The following is a 20,170-nucleotide window of genomic DNA, read 5'->3' on the forward strand; positions in this document are numbered from 1 at the left end:
ATTGGCCCTGAAATTTCACGCTTACCTGACAATAATATCCCAATGGGATTTTCTTTCAGCTGTAGAGTGGGTAAGGTCCCAGTCAAAAGCCATGGTAATAACACTGATAGCCTGTGCCCTTAGTATTGGACAGATGATGCTGGGAGGACTGGCTTTTGTCTTTCGAGAGTGGCGCACCCTGCAGTTGGTGGTGTCTGCACCTTTCTTTGTCTTCTTTCTCTCCTCAAGGTATGAGCATCTCTCTCATTCTGTTATGGGAACCTGGGATGAAAATGCATATTGTATCTGAATATATTCATTTTTTAATTCCTTAAACCCTTTTTTATTGTTTGAACTTAAAACCCTTGTCTATCATCTGTTACACTGTGCAATTTGTGAAACAGAACATTGAGTAACAGTGACCCTTCTCCTGGGAGTTCTGGGTATTTTCTGCCATCGTTCTTCATAGTCTTACTTAGTATAGTGGTTGGAGGCTTATTCTGACTGATTTTTGTTAATATAAAATATAGACTCAAATGTTTTGAAAAGAAGTAACTTTAATTCTTTTTTTGTTTTTTGTTTTTGGGAAGAAACAGTTATGGTAAAATTTTCATCATTGTAGGTGAATTGAACAAAGGGAAGACACAGTGACTTTATTCATAGAGTAATTTGACAAAATAGTCATGTTCTTTCTCCAGCACTAATAATTGGCATGCAGGTTGGGTGATTTACATCATGTGCTCACCCGTCCCTTAAATAATTTTAACAAACATTTATTTATGGATAACTTGACCCCCACACTTAAAACCAATCGAGGGAGAATTAAATTTAGGAGATCACAGAGAGATGATTACAGATTTTATATAGAGATATGAGTTCAGGGAGAAAGGGAATGTGATCCATGTCAGACTCATTGTTTGTTTGTTTGTTTTTTTAATGATGTCATTTTGTTTATTTATTTACTTATTTTTAAACTTTTTAGCTTGCATTGGGGAATAGTCAGTTAACAAACAGTGTTGTGATAGTTTCAGTTGAACAGTGAAGGAACTCAGCCGCACATATCAATTCTTTCCCAAATCCCCTCCCATCCAGGCTGTCACATAATATTGAGCAGAGTTCCATGTGCTATACAGACTCATTCTTTTTTTTTTTTTAGAAATTCCTTAGAAGCATGGTTCATTTATTCAAAGTCAATTATGTTCAAAAATAAAAACAAAACATCTTCATAAATCATTCCTGGTTACAGTCGCATGTCAGAAATACGTCAGTGCGGTTTCTGCTTGTTATTCCATATTCATAACAACCCTACAAGCAAGCTGACACTGCTGTTCCATTTTATTGATGAGAAAACTGAGGCAGATATAGAGTAGTTAGCTATTAATTGATATTAGTAATTGGGTCATTAGCTATCAACATAGCTAGTAGTGGCAGGAGTACTTGCAATCATTGTCAGGCTTTACGCTGACATATTTGGGGCTTCTTTGCAAAAATAAATATACTGTAAATATATATTATGTGCACAAAGTTGCTAGATCCCATGCCAAGGTTTGGAAGGAAATTATGCATATCAGGGACAAATTTAAACTTCATAAATTTTCTGTAAATTCTCCTGATGAGTAAGCAGAGGAGATTTAACTCCAAGTCTGTGTCCCTTACTAGTAATACAACTTTCAAGTGCACTGCAGGGAGTGGTCACTCTCATATTTTCCTAGTATTTGTGAAATAGATCTGGAATTTCTATTCCTAACCCAACAAGTGAAGCAGTGGATTTTGGATGGAAGGCAAAATGCACTTGTTGTCAATAATCATATGACATATAACAAGGGAGAGCTGACTGCACTCGTGTCCTCACCTTTCATCAGGTGGCTGGTGGAATCTGCTCGGTGGCTGATTGTCACTAATAAACCAGATGAGGGCTTAAAGGAACTTCAAATAGTTGCACACAGAAATGGAATGAAGAATGCTGAAGCAACCCTGAATATGGAGGTGAGCAGGGAAGAGGAGGTGGTTATTGGGTTGGAGGGAAGGAATAAACTGATACCTGCCTTCTCCTTATTGAGGTATGCAAACCCTTTTCTAATAAGGGCGGCTAGTTGAGAATGCAAGCTCAGTTTCCTGGCCTTTCATGGCCATCTCATGAAAAGAAGCTCTGCCCACTGCGCAACTAGTTCCTTTAGTTCACTTCCTCATCTGAGCCTGTAGGTTGTGTACCACAGTGGATGCCCTGCCCTCCTCCATAGCCTCATTTTCAAATTTTCATTGTTGCCATTTAATTTCCTGGAGTCTCCCTTAACTCCCTACATCCTCGTTCATATCACATTCACACCCGTGATTACATATGCAATATGCTACACTACAAAGAAAGGTAACATATTTCGTCTATCCTATTGGTTGCCAATGCTCATCACAATACCTGGCACGATATTGGCAAGTGATTCGTGTTTGTTGTTGCTAAAGGGTTTGAGAGCAGCCATGCAGGAGCAGCTGGAGGCAGCACAGACCAAAACAACTGTGTTTGACTTGTTCCGCACACCCAACCTGCGTAAAAGGATCTGTCTCCTGTCATTTGTGAGGTGGGCTTCACACAGCGCATGATGACATTCAAAGAGAGGGGACATGAATCTGTTTATTTCAAAGTTTATATCACTGTTGTGAGAGGGAGGCACTGATTTAAGGATAAAAGGTGAAGAAAACACACCTAGTAATTGCTATTTTTGGAGGTAGTTGAAGGATTATAAAAGACTCACATGGAACAGATAATAAAGTGAAGAGTTAGAAAAATAGACAAATGAGATGTGATTAAACTTACAAGTTTTGTATTGCAAAAGAAACTATAAATAAAATGAAAAGAGGGCCTACAGAATAAAAGAAAATATTTGCAAATGATGTAACAATAGGGGATTAATTTTCGAAATATACAAATAACTCTTACATCTTAATATAAAAAGACAAACAATCCAATTGAAAAATGAGCAAAAGATTTAAATATACAGTTTTCCAAAGAAGACACATAGATAGCCAAGAGCCACACTAAAAGATGCTCAACTTTGCTAAGAAATGCAAACCAAAACTACAATGAGGTATTGCCTCACACCAGTCATAATGTTCATCATCAAAAAGTCTACAAATAATAAATGCTGGAGAGGGTGTGGAGAAAAGGGAAGGGAAACCTCCTACACTGTTAATCAGATTATAAATTGGTGCAGCCACTATAGAGAACAGTATGAAGGCTACTTAAAAAACTGAAGGTAGAGTTACCATATGATCTAGCAATCCCACTCCTGGACATGGATCCAAACAAAACTTTAATTCAAAAAGATACAAGCATCCCAATGTTCATGGCAGCACTACTTATAATAGTTAAGACATGGGAGCAACCTAAGTTCCATCGACAAATGGATAGAAATGATGTGGTATGTGTGTGTATATATTTGTAGCAACATGGATGAACCTAGAGATTACCACACTAAGTAAAGTAAGTCAAAGACAAGCATCATGATGTCACTTATTTGTGAAATCTAAAAAAGTGATACATATAAACTCATTTACAAAACAAAAAATAGACTCACTAACATAGGGAAAAAATGTATGGTTATCAAAGGGGAAAAGTGTGGGGAAGGGTAAATTAGGGGTTTGAAATTAACACATACACACTGCTACATAGAACATAGATAATCAACAATGACCTACTGTATAGCACAAGGAACTCTACTCAATAATCTGTATTAACCTATAATGGAATATCAGACTCTTTTGCGACCCCATGAACTGTAGCCCACCAGGTTCCTCTGTCCATGGGAATTCACAGGCAAGAGTACTGGAATGGGTTGCCATTTCTTCCTCTAGGGGATCTTGCCAACCCAGGGCTTGAACCCATGTATCTTGTGTCTTCTGCATTGCCTAGTGGACTACTTTACCACTTAGATATTGTCATGTAATTATTTATGTTAACTTTAAAATTATGACCTTAAAAGGAGGTATTATACAAATCAGACTGTGCCTTTTTTTTTCCCAACCTTGACCATTGGCTGCCTGGGTCAACATAATCATCAACTGCCGCACTGGGCTCTAATCTTATGGCTTGTGTCTTTCCTCTTTTGTTCATTACAGATTTGCAAACACGGTACCCTATTATGGTATCTTTATGAATCTACAGCATTTTGGGAGCAATATATTCCTGTCCCAGGTAATCTTTGGAGCTCTCACTATCTCAGCTCGATGTCTTGCACTCCTAGTACTGAATCACAAGGGCCGTCGGCTAACCCAGATGCTTTTCATGTTCCTTGTGGGATTTTCCATTTTGGCCAACATGTTTGTGCCCCAAGGTGAGAAAAGACTGGAATTTGGGGAAAGGGAAGTGTCTTTCTCATGACCTTCAGGGATTGCATTAACCGTACTTGTCTAAAGCTAGGAATAAAGAGAAGTCCCAATAACAGCTTGCTAAGTTTTCCCACAAATGTTAGAAGTCCTGCTAACTAGGTTGTTGGGAAAAAAAGCCAGAGGTCCGTAAGGGCACCTCTGGCATATCTTCACTTTCCTCACATTTTGGAAGTATCTGGAAACTGATTTAGTCTGAACATTTATTCTGAACACTTCCTCTAGGAGAGCATTTGTTCACTTGCCCTTCACCCATTTGGGACTTCCCAGGTGGCGCTAGTGTTAAAAAAAACCCGCCTGTCATTGTGCGAGACATAGGAGATGCAGGTTTGATCCCTGGTTTGGGAAGATCCTCTGGAGGAGAGCATGCCAACCCACTCCAGTATTCTTGCCTGGAGAATCCTCATGGAATGAGGAGCGTGGCGGGCTACAGTCCATAGGCTTGCAAAAAGTCGAACATGACTGAAGTGACATAGGACATTGCCCATTCTCACTTTTAAAAACAAGCATGGAGGGGTGAGGCCTTGCAATTATATCCCAGGTGAGGACATAGGATGGTCACTCCCTCTGTCAGGGCTCCTCATTACCAACTTTGATGGCTGGTCTAGTTCCTCACCTCTGTGTTCCACGTGTGAGTGTGATATTAAGTCATCATGAGTACAGTTTTTGCTTATGGGAGTCTCTCAGGTAATGAAAAGAATTCATCTTTTTAAAAAAGTGAACGTCTGTACAGTTGGAACCAGGATTTAAGCAGATTAAAATCCTTGTCCATTTCCTGTTGGATTACTTTATAAGTTAACAGAACGATGCTATGTAACGATTTGTGGTTGTTTAGTTGCTGAGTCGTGTCCGACACTTGGCGAACCCGTGGACTGTAGCTCTCCAGGCCCCTCTGTCCGTGGGATTTCCCAGGCAAGAATACTGGAGGCGGTTGCCATTTCCTTCTCTAGGGGATCTTCCCGACTCAGGGATCGAACTCAAGTCTCCTGCATCACAGGTGGATTCCTTACCACGGAGCCACCAGGGAAGCGTATGTAACAACTAGGAGAACCTGAGTGGGCACAATGCTTCACATTGCACAATGCAGAAATGTGCTTCACGGCCTTAGAGATGAGTGGACTTTGCTCCTCAGAATATCATTAATAATGCCTGATTACTTTCTTACAAGGGAGTTCTGTCCAATATATAATGCTATAATTAGATTTCTTTTCATACTGTGTAGAATACAGATTCCTTGAACATTTTTTCATTTGTTCCCAAATCCTGACATTCCCCTCCTCTGCCAAATAGAAGTTTCCATTGTAGGTTGACTGAGTCTTTTAGGTTTACCTGGAACTTTCCTTTTTTTTTTTCCCCAATGAAAATCCCACACTGCTAAGACCTCCTAATTCCAGAAAAACCAGGAAATCCTGCAGTTGAATTGTAAGGTCTTTCAGGTTAGAGCTGAGTTTTATTTTTTATTTATTTATTTTTTTTTAAATATTATTTTATTAGTTGGAGGCCAATCACTTTACAACATTTCAGTGGGTTTTGTCATACATTGACATGAATCAGCCATATAGTTACACGTATTCCCAATCCCGATCTCCCCTCCCACCTCCCTCCCCACCCGACTCCTCAGGGTCCTCCCAGTGCACCAGGCAAGAGCACCTGACTCATGCATCCCACCTGGGCTGGTGGTCCGTTTCACCATAGATAGTATACATGCTGTTCTTTCAAAACATCCCACCCTCACGTTCTCCCCCAGAGTTCAAAAGTCTGTTCTGTACTTCTGTGTCTCTTTTTCTGTTTTGCATATAGGGTTATCGCCACCATCTATCTAAATTCCGTATATATGTGTTAGTATACTGTAATGTTCTTTATCTTTCTGGCTTACTTCACTCTGTATAATGGGCTCCAGTTTCATCCATCTCATTAGAACTGATTCAAATGAATTCTTTTTAACGGCTGAGTAATATTCCATGGTGTATATGTACCACAGCTTCCTTATCCATTCATCTGTTGATGGGCATCTAGGTTGCTTCCATGTCCTGGCTATTATAAACAGTGCTGCGATGAACATTGGGGTGCACGTGTCTCTTTCAGATCTGGATTCCTCAGTGTGTATGCCTAGAAGTGGTATTGCTGGGTCATATGGCAGTTCTATTTCCAGTTTTTTAAGAAATCTCCACACTGTTTTCCATAGTGGCTGTACTAGTTTGCATTCCCACCAACAGTGTAAGAGGGTTCCCTTTTCTCCACACCCTCTCCAGCATTTATTGCTTGTAGACTTTTGGATAGCAGCCATCCTGACTGGCGTGTAATGGTACCTCATTGTGGTTTTGATTTGCATTTCTCTGATGATGAGTGATGTTGAGCATCTTTTCATGTGTTTGTTAGCCATCTGTATGTCTTCTTTGGAGAAATGTCTGTTTAGTTCTTTGGCCCATTTTTTGATTGGGTCGTTTATTTTTCTGGAATTGAGCTTCAGGAGTTGCTTGCATATTTTTGAGATTAATCCTTTGTCTGTTTCCTCATTTGTTATTATTTTCTCCCAATCTGAGGGCTGTCTTTTCACCTTACTTATAGTTTCCTTTGTTGTGCAAAAGCTTTTAATTTTCATTAGGTCCCATTTGTTTATTTTTGCTTTTATTTCCAATATTCTGGGAGGTGGGTCATAGAAGATCTTGCTGTGATTTATGTCGGAGAGTGTTTTGCCTATGTTCTCCTCTAGGAGTTTTATAGTTTCTGGTCTTACATTTAGATCTTTAATCCATTTTGAGTTTATTTTTGTGTATGGTGTTAGAAAGTGTTCTAGTTTCATTCTTTTACAAGTGGTTGACCAGTTTTCCCAGCACCACTTGTTAAAGAGATTGTCTTTTTTCCATTGTATATCCTTGCCTCCTTTGTCAAAGATGAGGTGTCCATAGGTTCGTGGATTTATTAGAGCTGAGTTTTAGACTCAGCAATCATCCACAGTTCTACCTTCTACAATAAGGATATAGCGAGTACCGGACAGAATAAGTAAAAGCAAATTTCCAGCAAACTCACCTTTTCTTCTGATTCTTCGGCAAATCTCAGCTATGCTCAGAGAGTTGCTATAATTAATTCAGATAGTTTTATATACTTTTAACCACCTATGCTGATAATGTTACATTTCTCACATTATTAACTGTTCTATGCTCCCTGCCACTGTACAGTTTTCTACAATATATTTCAAAAATGCAACTAGCCTATAAGGCTTTTTTTTTTTTCCTGGCTAAATTTGGTGTATGCTGATTCCTTCAATGCGGATTCCTTAGTCTCCCTGCTCTTTGTGTCTCCAGAAATGCAGACCCTGCGTTTGACTTTGGCGAGTGTGGGAATGGGCTGTGTTGCCGCCGCTGTCTCCAGTATTTCTGTCCATAACGCTGAACTCATGCCCACTCTCCTCAGGTAAAATACTTTGTGGATGCTCTGCCAGGGCCCCAGATAGGACTTTCCCAGGTAATTGATCAGGAATAATCAAAATAAGATCTGTTAACTAGAAAGCATTCATTTGTAATCATAATAGTAACAACATACTAACAACAATTACCCAAAGTTTATTGAAAAAATGGACTGTGTGCCATGCACTATGTTAAGCAGTACTTCAGTGTTTGTCTTATTAATCTTTTGGGCCACTTGTCAGGGTAGTTGCAATGCATTAACATACTGTTTAAAGTGATGAAAATGGGTTTTAACACACTTTGATCCTGACAAAGACAGCTAGAATCACAGAACAAATCTCAAAAACAAGTGTCTTTCATCAAACTCATGTATGCAATAATTGTGTTTTCTGTCTTCCGTTACAATGTCAAAGTGGGCTTCCTTGGCTGCTCAGTGGTAAAGAATCTGCCTGCAATGCAGGAAACACAGAAGATGCGAGTTCAATCCCTGAGTCAGGAAGGTCGCCTGGAGGAGGGCATGGCAACCCACTCCAGTATTCTTGCCTGGAGAATCTCATGGACAGAGAAACCTGGCAGGCTACAGTCCCTAGGGTTGCAAAGAGTCGGACACAACTGAAGCAACTTAACACGCATAATGTCAAAGTAGTAGATCATAAATTACATGTATGGGATTTTTTTTACTGAATTATTATGCATTTTTCTCTTTTACCCCTCAGAGCAAAAGCTTCAGGATTAAGTATGATGGCTAGTAGGTGTGGGGCTGCACTGGCTCCCTTGCTGATGACCCTGGTGATATATCTACCCAGTTTACCCTGGATCATCTATGGGGTGTGTGCCATCCTTGCTGGTCTTCTCGTCTTTCTTCTACCTGAAACCAGGAATATGCCTCTGCTTGACACCATCCAGGATGTGGAAACTAAGTGAGAAACCTTCTATCACCCCCTGGGAGGGACTGTGTGCTTTGGATCTGTGGGTGAGAAAGACAACACATCGAGTAGGTCCCTCAGATCACTGGGGAGGCAGAGCCTTGCCTGGGATACTCCCATCTTGAGCCATTGCCTTCATGAGTGTCAAGGTCATCTCTATCCACTGTGAGGTCCAGTCTAGACTGCAGAGATCCCCTCTGCCCTGTTCTCAATGGTAGCTTTAGTATTGAAGCGACAATAATTAGCTCTATTGTGAGGGAACATCCCACCTGCCCTCATGGGAGACAGACATTCCTGATGGTGTTTCATGGTCCTCAGATCCATAAGTGTTAATGTCTCTCTTTGAAAATATATTAGAGAGAGAAATCTTGTGTTGGTGCCTGTAAGATTAGGCAATTTTGCTGCCATAAATAATGAAAATATTGAGGATAGGGAAAATAAGAAACCATTTCTAAATAAGAAAAATGGTATATTCGTCACCTAGGGCTTCCATAATAAAGTTCCACAAACTGAGTTACTTAACAGACATTTATTATGGTTCTGGAGCCTGGAATTCTGAGCTCAAGTTGTTGGCAGGGCCATGCTTCCTCTGAAACCTCTAGGGAAGATCTGTTCCAGGTTTCTCCTGGCTTCTGGTATTAATAGTCCCTTGGCTTTTGGCAGCATAATTCCAATCTACACACGGATTTCCCTGGCGCGCCTGCCTGTCTTAATGTTCCCTTTACATAAGGACACTAGTCCTTTTGGATAAGTAACCAATCTTACTCCAGTATGACCTCGTCTTAATTAATAATATTGACAACAGCCCCGTTCCACATTTGGAAATCTTCCTAAGATTCTGAGTGTTAAATACTGAGATACTTCAATATATGAAATTTTAGGATGGATGCAATTAAATACATAACATATGGGAAATCCCTTAAGATTTTCAATCCACTTCTTGATTTTGCAAAGGTGTCATTGGCCAAAGATTTAAAGAGACCACGTGAGAACAGCAACGTTCAAAACTGTTTTCTTGGGTCTGCAGAGTCCACACAGCCTTTTCCAGCATGAGCGTCAATCCCACATATTTTACTGAATCTAAAAAAGATGATGTGAGAGGATCAGATTGTGCATGGAGAGCCCACAGACCTATTTTTTTTCTTGTTTTTATTTGCTGATTGGTTGGTTGATTGGTTGTTTCTGTTTTGTTTTTCCAGCAAAAAACTCTCAAGAGAAGCAAATGAAAAAGATTACTACATAAAAGTGACAAAATTTTAAGGTGCTTTCATAAGCTGACTGGTGAGGAAAAGAAAAATATGAAGGGAGAAAAAAATCCGGGGGTTTTCCTTTATATCTACAAACTAGCAAGAAAATATACTAGAAAAATGAATCTCATTTACAATTATGGCATTACTTTGCACATAAACACATAACTTGAGGGAACATGTAACCCTTGTACAATCTAATATTTTGAGGCAGTAGTTGAAAAAAGTTTTGAATTTACCAACAAATTATTAACAGGGAAAACGATTCAGAAATAGAGGAACATCATGTAATTAGGATGTGGCTGGTTGATGTATACAAGTAGAATAATTTAAAACATTACCTGAATAATCATGCAAAAAATGCTATTATTTTATGCCTGTTGTGTTCCTATGTACCCTCTTTACCTGAGAAAATATTTTCAAAGTAATTAATAAACTCTTCAAAATTAGGACCCCACTTTCCCAATAAAAATTAAAATGTACAAAACTCTTGAACAAATGAAAATATATCAAACTACGTAGCAGTAGAAGGCAGAGTTGGTAACCAGGACTAATGTTGGTTGATAGCACTTTCCATGGCAAGTCCAGTAATGGGATCTAGTGGTCTGCAGTTAAAGTACCAAGCAACTTACTTGCAAGGATGAGTGAAAACAACCGTGCTTACGTCGGAACCCCTACTCTGCCAAGCAAGGAGAAAACGTTCAGATGGAATTAGAATGAAATGGGACTTAATATGGGGCTTCCCAGGTGGCACTAGGTAAAGAAACTGCCTGCCAATTCAGGAGACTAAGAGACGCAGTTCGATCCCTGGGTTGGGAAGATCCTCCAGGGGGAGGAGGGCAAGGCAACCCACTCCAGCATTCTTGCCTGGGAAATGACATGGACAGAGGAGCCTGGTGGGCTACAGGCCACAGGGTCGCAAAGAGTCGGACACGACTGAAGCGACTTGGCACGCACTCATGGGACTTCATATTACCATTTTAACAAATTCTTTCATGTAAAGACATTACAGATGCCGCTTTCCCTCCCAAGTCCCCCACTTTCTTTTTCTTCAGAACACTCATCACAACTCAACATTTGGACACAAGACATATGTCAAAATAGGAGCTAAAATATTTACTCAAAGAATCAACAAAGAACATAAGCAATTACAGATTTGATTATACTTGAGGATATGAATAGATTGATCATGAGATTTCCAAAATGATCAGGTTTCTTTCCTTCTTTCATTAATATTTCAAATTATCAAGCAGAAAACAAAGTAAGCAAAGCAATATCTAATTTTGACATCTTCATACCTTGAAGTCAAACAGACTGTTATGTATGGAGTGGCATATGGTGAATTATAAATAGATTTACAAAAATCAGTGTAGCAGATGTAACCCCAAGTTAAAACAAATTCATATGCATGTATATACATATATATATATGTTTCTTTATATATGATATTTTGACATCATAAATCATTGGCAAATTGAAAGATTATGTGCCTTTTGAAAATATATTCACTGAAATGATAACAATGGTGACTTTTTGGGAACTTTTTTTTAGCATTGGGGTATAGCTTTTATTTATTTATTTATTTATTATTTTTGTTTTTATTATTTTTTTAATTTTTATTTTATTATTTGGAGGCTAATTACTTCACAACTTTGCAGTGGGTTTTGTCATACATTGACATGAGTCAGTCATGGAGTTACACGTATTCCCCATCCCGATCCCCCCTCCCACCTCCCTCTCCACTGGACTCCTCTGGGTCCTCCCAGTGCCCCAGGCCCGAGCACTTGTCTCATGCATCTCACCTGGGCTAGTGATCTGTTTCACCATAGATAATATACATGCTGTTCTTTCGAAACATCCCACCCTCACCTTCTCCCACAGAGTTCAAAAGTCTGTTCTGTACTTCTGTGTCTCTTTTTCTGTTTTGCATATAGGGTTATCGTTACCATCTTTCTAAATTCCGTATATATGTGTTAGTATGCTGTAATGTTCTTTATCTTTCTGGCTTACTTCACTCTGTATAATGGGCTCCAGTTTCATCCATCTCATTAGAACTGATTCAAATGAATTCTTTTTAACAGCTGAGTAATATTCCATGGTGTATATGTACCACAGCTTCCTTATCCATTCATCTGCTGATGGGCATCTAGGTTGCTTCCATGTCCTGGCTATTATAAACAGTGCTGCGATGAACATTGGGGTGCACGTGTCTCTTTCAGATCTGGTTTCCTCGGTGTGTATGCCCAGAAGTGGTATTGCTGGGTCATATGGCAGTTCTATTTCCAGTTTTTTTAAGAAATCTCATTCCGTGGAGTGAAAAATTTAACCAGAAAATCTTCAATATAGAGTGGAAGAACTATTTCTACACACCTCTCCAGTCAGTCTTCCCATGAAGACCTGAGGATGCAGAGGAGACAACCTGGAGCCTCTGCAGAGCAGCCTGAAGCTGCCAGTCACATCCAGCAACATCGTCTGCAGTGTCCCTCACGACACCATCTGCATTTTGTAACTCCCTAAGTACCAGGAAAGTCCAGGTGTCTGACTAGATCTGGAGTTGAGTTTCCAAATCATTCTCTGAGCAATAAGGGAAATTTACCAGAATGACAGTGGGGACCTTCTTTTTGGTTTGCTTCTCCTCTGGCCTGGGCACTTAGAACAGGGTTTCACACAAGAAACCCTCAATAAATGTCTGTTTCGATCACCAGCCCAGGTTGGATGCATGAGACAAGTGCTCAGGGCTGGTGCACTGGGAAGACCCAGAGGATGGGATGGGGAGAGAGGCGGGAGGGGAATCGGGATGGGGAGCACATGTAAATCCATGGCTGATTCATGTCAATGTATGGCAAAAACCACTAAAATATTGTAAAGTAATTAGCCTCCAACTAATAAAAATAAATGAAAAATTAAAAAAATAAGCAAAATAGATTAACACCTTTTAAAAAAATAATAAACAAATGGAACCTAATGAAACTTAAAAGCTTTTGCACAACAAAGGAAACTATAAGCAAGGTGAAAAGACAGCCCTCAGATTGGGAGAAAATAATAGAAAACGAAGCCACAGACAAAGGATTAATCTCAAAAATATATAAGCAACTCCTGAAGCTCAATTCCAGAAAAATAAATGACCCAATCAAAAAATGGGCCAAAGAACTAAACAGACATTTCTCCAAAGAAGACATACAGATGGCTAACAAACACATGAAAAGATGCTCAACATCACTCATTATCAGAGAAATGCAGATCAAAACCACAATGAGGTACCATTACATGCCAGTCAGGATGACTGCTATCCAAAAGTCTACAAGCAATAAATGCTGGAGAGGGTGTGGAGAAAAGGGAACCCTCTTACACTGTTGATGGGAATGCAAACTAGTATAGCTGCTATGGAAAACAGTGTGGAGATTTCTTAAAAAACTGGAAAGAACTGCCATATGACCCAGCAATCCCACTTCTGGGCATACACACCGAGGAAACCAGACCTGAAAGAGACACATGCACCCCAATGTTCATCGCAGCACTGTTTATTATAGCCAGGACATGGAAGCAGCCTAGATGCCCATCAGCAGATGAATGGATAAGGAAGCTGTGGTACATATACACCATGGAATATTACTCAGCTGTTAAAAAGAATTCATTTGAATCAGTTCTAATGAGATGGATGAAACTGGAGCCCATTATACAGAGTGAAGTAAGCCAGAAAGATAAAGAACATTACAGCATACTAACACATATATATGGAATTTAGAAAGATGGTAACGATAACCCTATATGCAAAACAGAAAAAGAGACACAGATGTACAGAACAGAGTTTTGAACTCTGTGGGAGAAGGTGAGGGTGGGATGTTTCGAAAGAACAGCATGTATATTATCTATGGTGAAACAGATCACCAGCCCAGGTGGGATGTATGAGACAAGTGCTCGGGCCTGGTGCACTGGGAAGACCCAGAGGAATCGAGTGGAGAGGGAGGTGGGAGAGGGGATCGGGATGGGGAATACATGTAACTCCATGGCTGACTCATGTCAATGTATGACAAAACCCACTGCAATGTTGTGAAGTAATTAGCCTCCAACTAATACAAATAAATGAAAAAAAAAATCAGCCACTGGGGGAAAAAAAAAGAACTCAATAAAGTACAGCTATTATTAAAAAATTTTTTTAAATATATTTTATTTTATTGCTGCTTCATCATACTGTAAAAACTAAAATGCTTGCTCCTTGGAAGAAAAGCTATGACCAACCTAGACAGCATATTAAAAAGCAGAGATGTTACTTTGCCAACAAAGGTCCATCTAGTCAAAGGTATGGTTTTTCCGGTAGTCATGTATGGATGTGAGAGTTGGACTATAAAGAAAGCTGAGCGCTGAAGAATTGATGCTTTGGAACTGTGGTGTTGGAGAAGACTCTTGAGAGCCCCTTGGACTGCAAGGAGATCAAACCAGTTCATCCTAAAGGAAATCAGTCCTGAGTATTCATTGGAAGGACTGATGCTGAAGCTGAAACTCCAATATTTTGGCCACCTGATGCGAAGAACTGACTCACTGGAAAAGACCCTGATGCTGGGAAAGATTGAAGGTGGGAGGAGAAGGGGACAACAGAGGATGAAATTGTTGGATGGCATCACCGACTTGATGGACATGAGTTTGAGCAAGCTCTGAGAGTTGGTGATAGACAGGGAAGCCTGGCGTGCTGCAGTCCATGGGGTCACAAAGAGTCAGACACAACTGAGAGACTGAACTGACTGACTGATCTATTTTATTTTATTTTCTGTGCTGGATCTTCATTGCTGTATAAAAGCTTTCTCTAGTTGCGGAGAGTGGGGGCTACTCTCTAGTTGCAGTACATGGGCTTCTCACTGGAGTGGTTTCTCTTGTCGCAGAGTGCAAGTCACTCAGTTGTGTCCGGCTCTTTGCGATCCCATGGGATTCTCAAGGCCAGAACACTGGTGGTGTGGGTAGCCTTTTCCTTCTCCACGGGATCTTCCCAACCCAGGGATCAAACCCAGGTCTCCCACATTGCAGGTGGATTCTTTACGAGCTGAGCCACCAGGGAAGCCCAAGAATACTGGAGTGAGTAGCCTATCCCTTCTCCAGCAGATCTTCCCGATCCAGGAATCGAACCAGGTTCTCCTGCCTTGCAGGTGGATTCTTTACCACCTGAGCTACCAGGGAAGCCCATGTTGCGGAGTACAGGCTCTAAACCCTGGTGCTTCAGCAGTCGTGGCCTGTGGGCTCCAGAGCACAGCTTCAGTAGTTGTGGGGCACAGGCTTAGTTGCCCGTCAACATGTGGGATGTTCCAGGACTAGGAGTTTCACCAGTGTCCCCTGCATTGCAAGGCAGATTCTTAACCAGTGGACCACCAGGAAGCCCTCTCATCTACTTTTTGCTATTGACTTTAGACGTATACGTATACTACTGTAATATACTTTGACAATCTAAAATAGTTATTTCATTCATTTTTCCCCCCAGTTCTCAATGTACATTTAGTGAAAGAGCCCAGACGTAGTATGCTTACTCTATCTTTCCTAGCATCAGAGCCATCCTCCTCTCCTATGGAAAGCTCTGTACCACAGCAAACTAGTAATATATATTTAATTTTAGTGTACAAGGTGTACATATGAGTGCCTTTTAAAAGCTGTTTTCTGTAGATAATTAAGTTTTTTAAAAGATAAAATAAGGAATAGGACAAAAGGAAAGTGGATAGGAAGCAGAGAAACACATAAAGTTTGGTATTAGGAAGAAAAAGCAGATGAAGAGGGAAAAATTATGAAACCAATGGAAGGTGGCACTTAACAGAAGTCATTGAGTGTGTCTTATAGAACAGCAGAAAAGGGAACAACTTCTCATAAACCCCTCTGCTTGTAACCTGCCTTTACTGATTAAACCTACTTTAGCTGATTCCCACCCCCCTCCTTTCTCTAATCATATTCTCCAAACTTCATGAATCCTAGATAATTTATCATCAGATTTCTAACCACCCCTATAAATCATGCTTCTGATGCATGAGTCACTGTAGTAATGGGGGTTTAAGTTGTTTTCCAAAATTTTGGAGTCAACTCCTGCCCAATACACCTGGCTAAAACTAGTTGAGCTCACTAGCCCTAAACCTGGGCCTGCAGAGAAATGAATGACCTCACCTCACCTCCAATCCCCTTTCCAAATGCCTGAGATCACTCTGCTTCTTTATATCATAAATATCTCAAGCCTTTGGCCTTTGGGGATGCAGTTCTGAGATCTGTTCTCCTGTGTTCTTAGTTGGCTGCCTCATGAAAAAAATCTTCCTCTGTTGCAAACCTCAGTGTTTGTCTTGCTGTGATAGAAGCAAACAGGCCTGGTTTGTTTGCAGACTTGGTCAACAAGCTAGGAGAGAAGTCCAGATTTGCCTGTGCTTCCTTAACCCCTTGCCAGTATTGATAACCTGTTAGTGAGTCCAAATGGCTGCCTGATATGCAGTTTCCTGGACTTTCTGAGACCCCAAAAGACCAGTGCTTCCAAGCATCATAGGTGTATCTCAAAGAAATTTTCAGGAGTAGAAAAATATTTAGCACCCAAGAAGTTGAAAGTCACAATGCTTGGCTTCTGTCAAAAATTACCAAGTAAGTAAAGAAAATGGGATCTATGATGAGGAGAGAAACTATTCATAAAGACATAAACTAAATAGTCTATAGCTATTTCCAGTGGCAAAGAATCTTGCCTGCCAATGCAGGAGACACAAGAGACACGGGTTTGATCCCTGGATCTGAAAGGTACTCTAGAGAAAGAAATGGCAACCCGCTCCAGTATTCTTGCCTGGAAAATTCTGTGGACAGAGGAGCCTGGCAGGCTATAGTCCATGGAGTCTCAGAGAGTTGGACTTGACTGAGTGACTAAGCACACATGCATGGCATAAAATTTTTTATATTTATAGTTAAACATTCTCCCACAAAGAAAACTACAAGTATCTTCACTGAAAATTTTCACCAAATACTTAAGGAAGACATAATTCTAATTTCACATACTCCTTCAGGAATAGAGGAGGAGAAAATGTTTCTTAATGTTCTTTGTGGGTAACATTACTGGGATGCCAATGCAGATGAAGATAAACTGAGAAGTAATCTAGAGAACAGTAACTCTCATTAACATAGATTCAAAGCTTCTCACTAAAATTTTTAGCAAATCAAATAAAACAATGGGTTAAAAAAGGTTACTATATCTTGAATGTGTAGGCTTATCCGAGTGGCAAATCAGTTTAACACTGTAAAATATATCAATGTAATTCACCATTTCAACAGAGTAAACAAGAAAAACTATCCGTTAATCTCAATATATTAGACAGAATCTATTGGGAGAAGCAAAGACTTGTAGAACTGCAAAGTGAACAGGAACAAAGGATGCTCTTCAGGAGACCTAGTAATCTTTTTGAGCAGAAAAATGAAAGCCCATTCTTTGATATCTCACCTGTAACTCTGGCTTTGTATAAAGAATTCTGATACCTCAGATGGAGAGATTTTGAGATCAGTTCAGTTAAGTTCAGTTCAGTCGCTCAGTCGTGTCCGACTCTTTACGACCCCATGAATCACAGCACGCCAGGCCTCCCTGTCCATCACCAACTCCCGGAGTTTACTCAAACTCATGTCCATCGAATCAGTGATGCCATCCAGCAATCTCATCCTCTGTCGTTCCCTTCTCCTCCTGCCTCCAATCCCTCCCAGCATCAGGGTCTTTTCAATGAGTCAACTCTTTGCGTGAGGTGGCCAAAGTATTGGAGTTTCAGCTTCAGCATCAGTCCCTTCAATGAACATTTTGAGATATATGCACTTAAAATAATTCTGGAATCCTGCCAACTTAGAGAGACTTGAGCTTCTATGTTAAAATCACAGACTTGTAGAAAATCATAACGTGACACCTTAACTGCATTTGTGAACTCTCAGTCTGATTTTATGCTTTTTGTCTCATCAAATCTATCCACAGGAACAAGCCAAGTCCATTGTATGTTATATATGCGCAACAAGAGTTTGCAGGACAAAAAGTGAAATAAAACTCTTAATATAATGTCAGCTGTTTTGGGCAGCCTCACAGCATGTTTGATTTTTTAAAATTGTACCATGTTTTCATGTATATGAATGTCCATTGCAGTGTACCCTCACCCACAATGAGAATTATTAGTACTTTTGAGTCTGCTATTTTTAAAATGAAAGCTTACGTTTCAAACTGGGTTTGTCTTAAATTATTATTAACAACTTATCCTGTTTGAATTAGCTATGAAACTTGGAATGTAGTTTTTCCCCCACTGAATCATACAGTTTATTATTAAGATTTTTTTTATTGGAGTACAGTTGATTTACAATGTTGTGCTACTTTCTGCTGTACATAAAAGTGAATCAGATATATGGAAAAATATATTCACTCTTTTTTTGAATCTTTTCCCATCTAGTTCATTACAGAGTAATGAGTAGATTTCCCTGTGCTGCTATATAGTAGGTCTTTGTTAGTTATCTATTTATACACAGTAGTATATATATGAACTTATTTACAAAACAGAAATTGAGTCAAAGATGTAGAAAACAATCTTATGGTTACTAGGGAGGAGAAGGGAGAAGGAATAAATTGGGAGCTTGGGAGTACAGTTTTTAACTTGTAGTGATTTTACAAAATGCACACACATTTTGACGTCTTAAAAATGTTAAAGTTATATATGTTAATTGTTGAAAATATGAAAAGAGAAAATTGCAAAGTAATAATCACTGAAAAACACACCATTAAACAGTCACCATTGCTATCATTTCAATGAATGTATTTCCAAAGATTACATAGTGTTTGTATTTGCAGATGATTTATGACATCAAGAACTTCCCAGTTGGCTTGGTGATAAAGAATCCGCCTGACAAAGCATAAGCTACAGGAGATGTGGATTCTATCCCTGGGTTGGAGGGTCTCCTGGAATAGGAAATGGCAGCCCACTGCAGTATTCTTGCTTGAAAAATTCCATGGACAGAGGAACCTGATCGGTTATAGTCCATGGGGTCGCAAAGAATTGGACAGGACTGACTGCACCCATGCACTGGGGTATGGTGTCAAAAGTATCATGTTCAGTTCAGTTCAGTCTCTCAGTCATGTCGGACTCTTTGCGACCCCATGGGCTGCAGCACGCCAGGTTTCTCTGTCCATCAACTCCCAAAGCTTGCTCAAACTCATGTCCATTGAGTTGGTGATGCCATCCAACCATCTCATCCTCTGTCCTCCCTGTCTCCCCCTGCCTTCAATCTTTCCCAGCATCAGGGTCTTTTCGAAGGAGTCAGTTCTTTACATCAGGTGGCCAAAGTATTGAAGTTTCAGCTTCAACATCAGTCCTTGTATCTAAGCATATACATATTGGGTTTCTGCTTCCGGATTTCTTTCAACGTTCAGTTGCATATGATGTGCTGTTAAACATTTTTTCATGTGTTCGTTAGACATTTGTATGTCTTATTTGGAGAAATATCTGTTTAGCTCTATTGCCCACTTTTTGATTGGGTTGTTAATTTTTCTGGAAATGAGCTGCATGAGCTGCTTGTATATTTTGAAGATTAATTGTCAATTGTCTCATTTGCTATTATTTTCTCCCATTCTGAGGACTGTCTTTTCACCTTACTTATAGTTTCCTGCATTGTACAAAAGCATTTAAGTTTACTTAGGTCCCACATGTTTATTTGTGTTTTTATATCCATTACTTTGGGAGGTGGGTCCTAGAAGATCTTGCTGTGATTTATGTTAGAGATGTGATTAACTTTCTGTTATTGCAGTTTTCATTTTGCAGGCAGTGGGACTGTATTTTTTCTTGCTTCTTCTGTCTGCCCTCTAGTGGACGAGGCTAAGAGGCTTCCTTTTTATTCTGCTGATCATTTTATTTGCTGTACAGAAGACTTTTGGTTTTACATAGTCCCCTTTGCCTATTTTTGCTTTTGATGTCAATTCTCATAAGCTTTTTGCCTATTTTTAGTTTAATACACTTAGCTTAGCTGCAAGGTTCTCTCTTCATCATATTTTCCACTCTCATCTCCTATCCTAACTCACATAGACACACAGACACACACATCTGTTACCCTATGCTCATCTAAACTCATCAATTAGCATTTTACTGTGAATCATCATAAAGGGCTCAGACTGGTCAATACAAGCACTCTGAGTGTGAAATCCTTTGTGAATTACATTCAAGTGACATATTCAGAGTCCATAATTTTCAGCTTAAGGTTAAATGATATTAGACTTACAGATGAC

The 20,170-nt window shown here is 39.7% G+C and overlaps 1 protein-coding gene across 4 annotated transcripts in view; it reads left to right on the forward strand.

The window, feature by feature from the left end:
* Positions 1-11,501, forward strand: part of LOC136169658 (solute carrier family 22 member 10-like) — a 61,408-nt gene extending 49,907 nt beyond the window's left edge. For 3 of the 4 annotated variants that reach the window (XM_065937562.1, XM_065937563.1, XM_065937561.1), the window contains 7 exons: positions 60-228; positions 1,842-1,965; positions 2,437-2,552; positions 4,090-4,304; positions 7,662-7,770; positions 8,480-8,683; positions 9,889-11,500. In XM_065937562.1, the coding sequence (XP_065793634.1) occupies positions 60-228; positions 1,842-1,965; positions 2,437-2,552; positions 4,090-4,304; positions 7,662-7,770; positions 8,480-8,683; positions 9,889-9,949 (998 nt within the window). In that variant the 3' untranslated portion in view covers positions 9,950-11,500. Of the gene's footprint in view, positions 1-59; positions 229-1,841; positions 1,966-2,436; positions 2,553-4,089; positions 4,305-7,661; positions 7,771-8,479; positions 8,684-9,888 lie in introns of all 4 variants that reach the window. The other variant, XM_065937564.1, reaches the window with a different exon arrangement.
* Positions 11,502-20,170: the final 8,669 nt, after the last annotated feature.

Source organism: Muntiacus reevesi, chromosome 5 (genome assembly GCF_963930625.1).
Source record: "Muntiacus reevesi chromosome 5, mMunRee1.1, whole genome shotgun sequence".
NCBI lineage: Eukaryota > Metazoa > Chordata > Mammalia > Artiodactyla > Cervidae > Muntiacus > Muntiacus reevesi.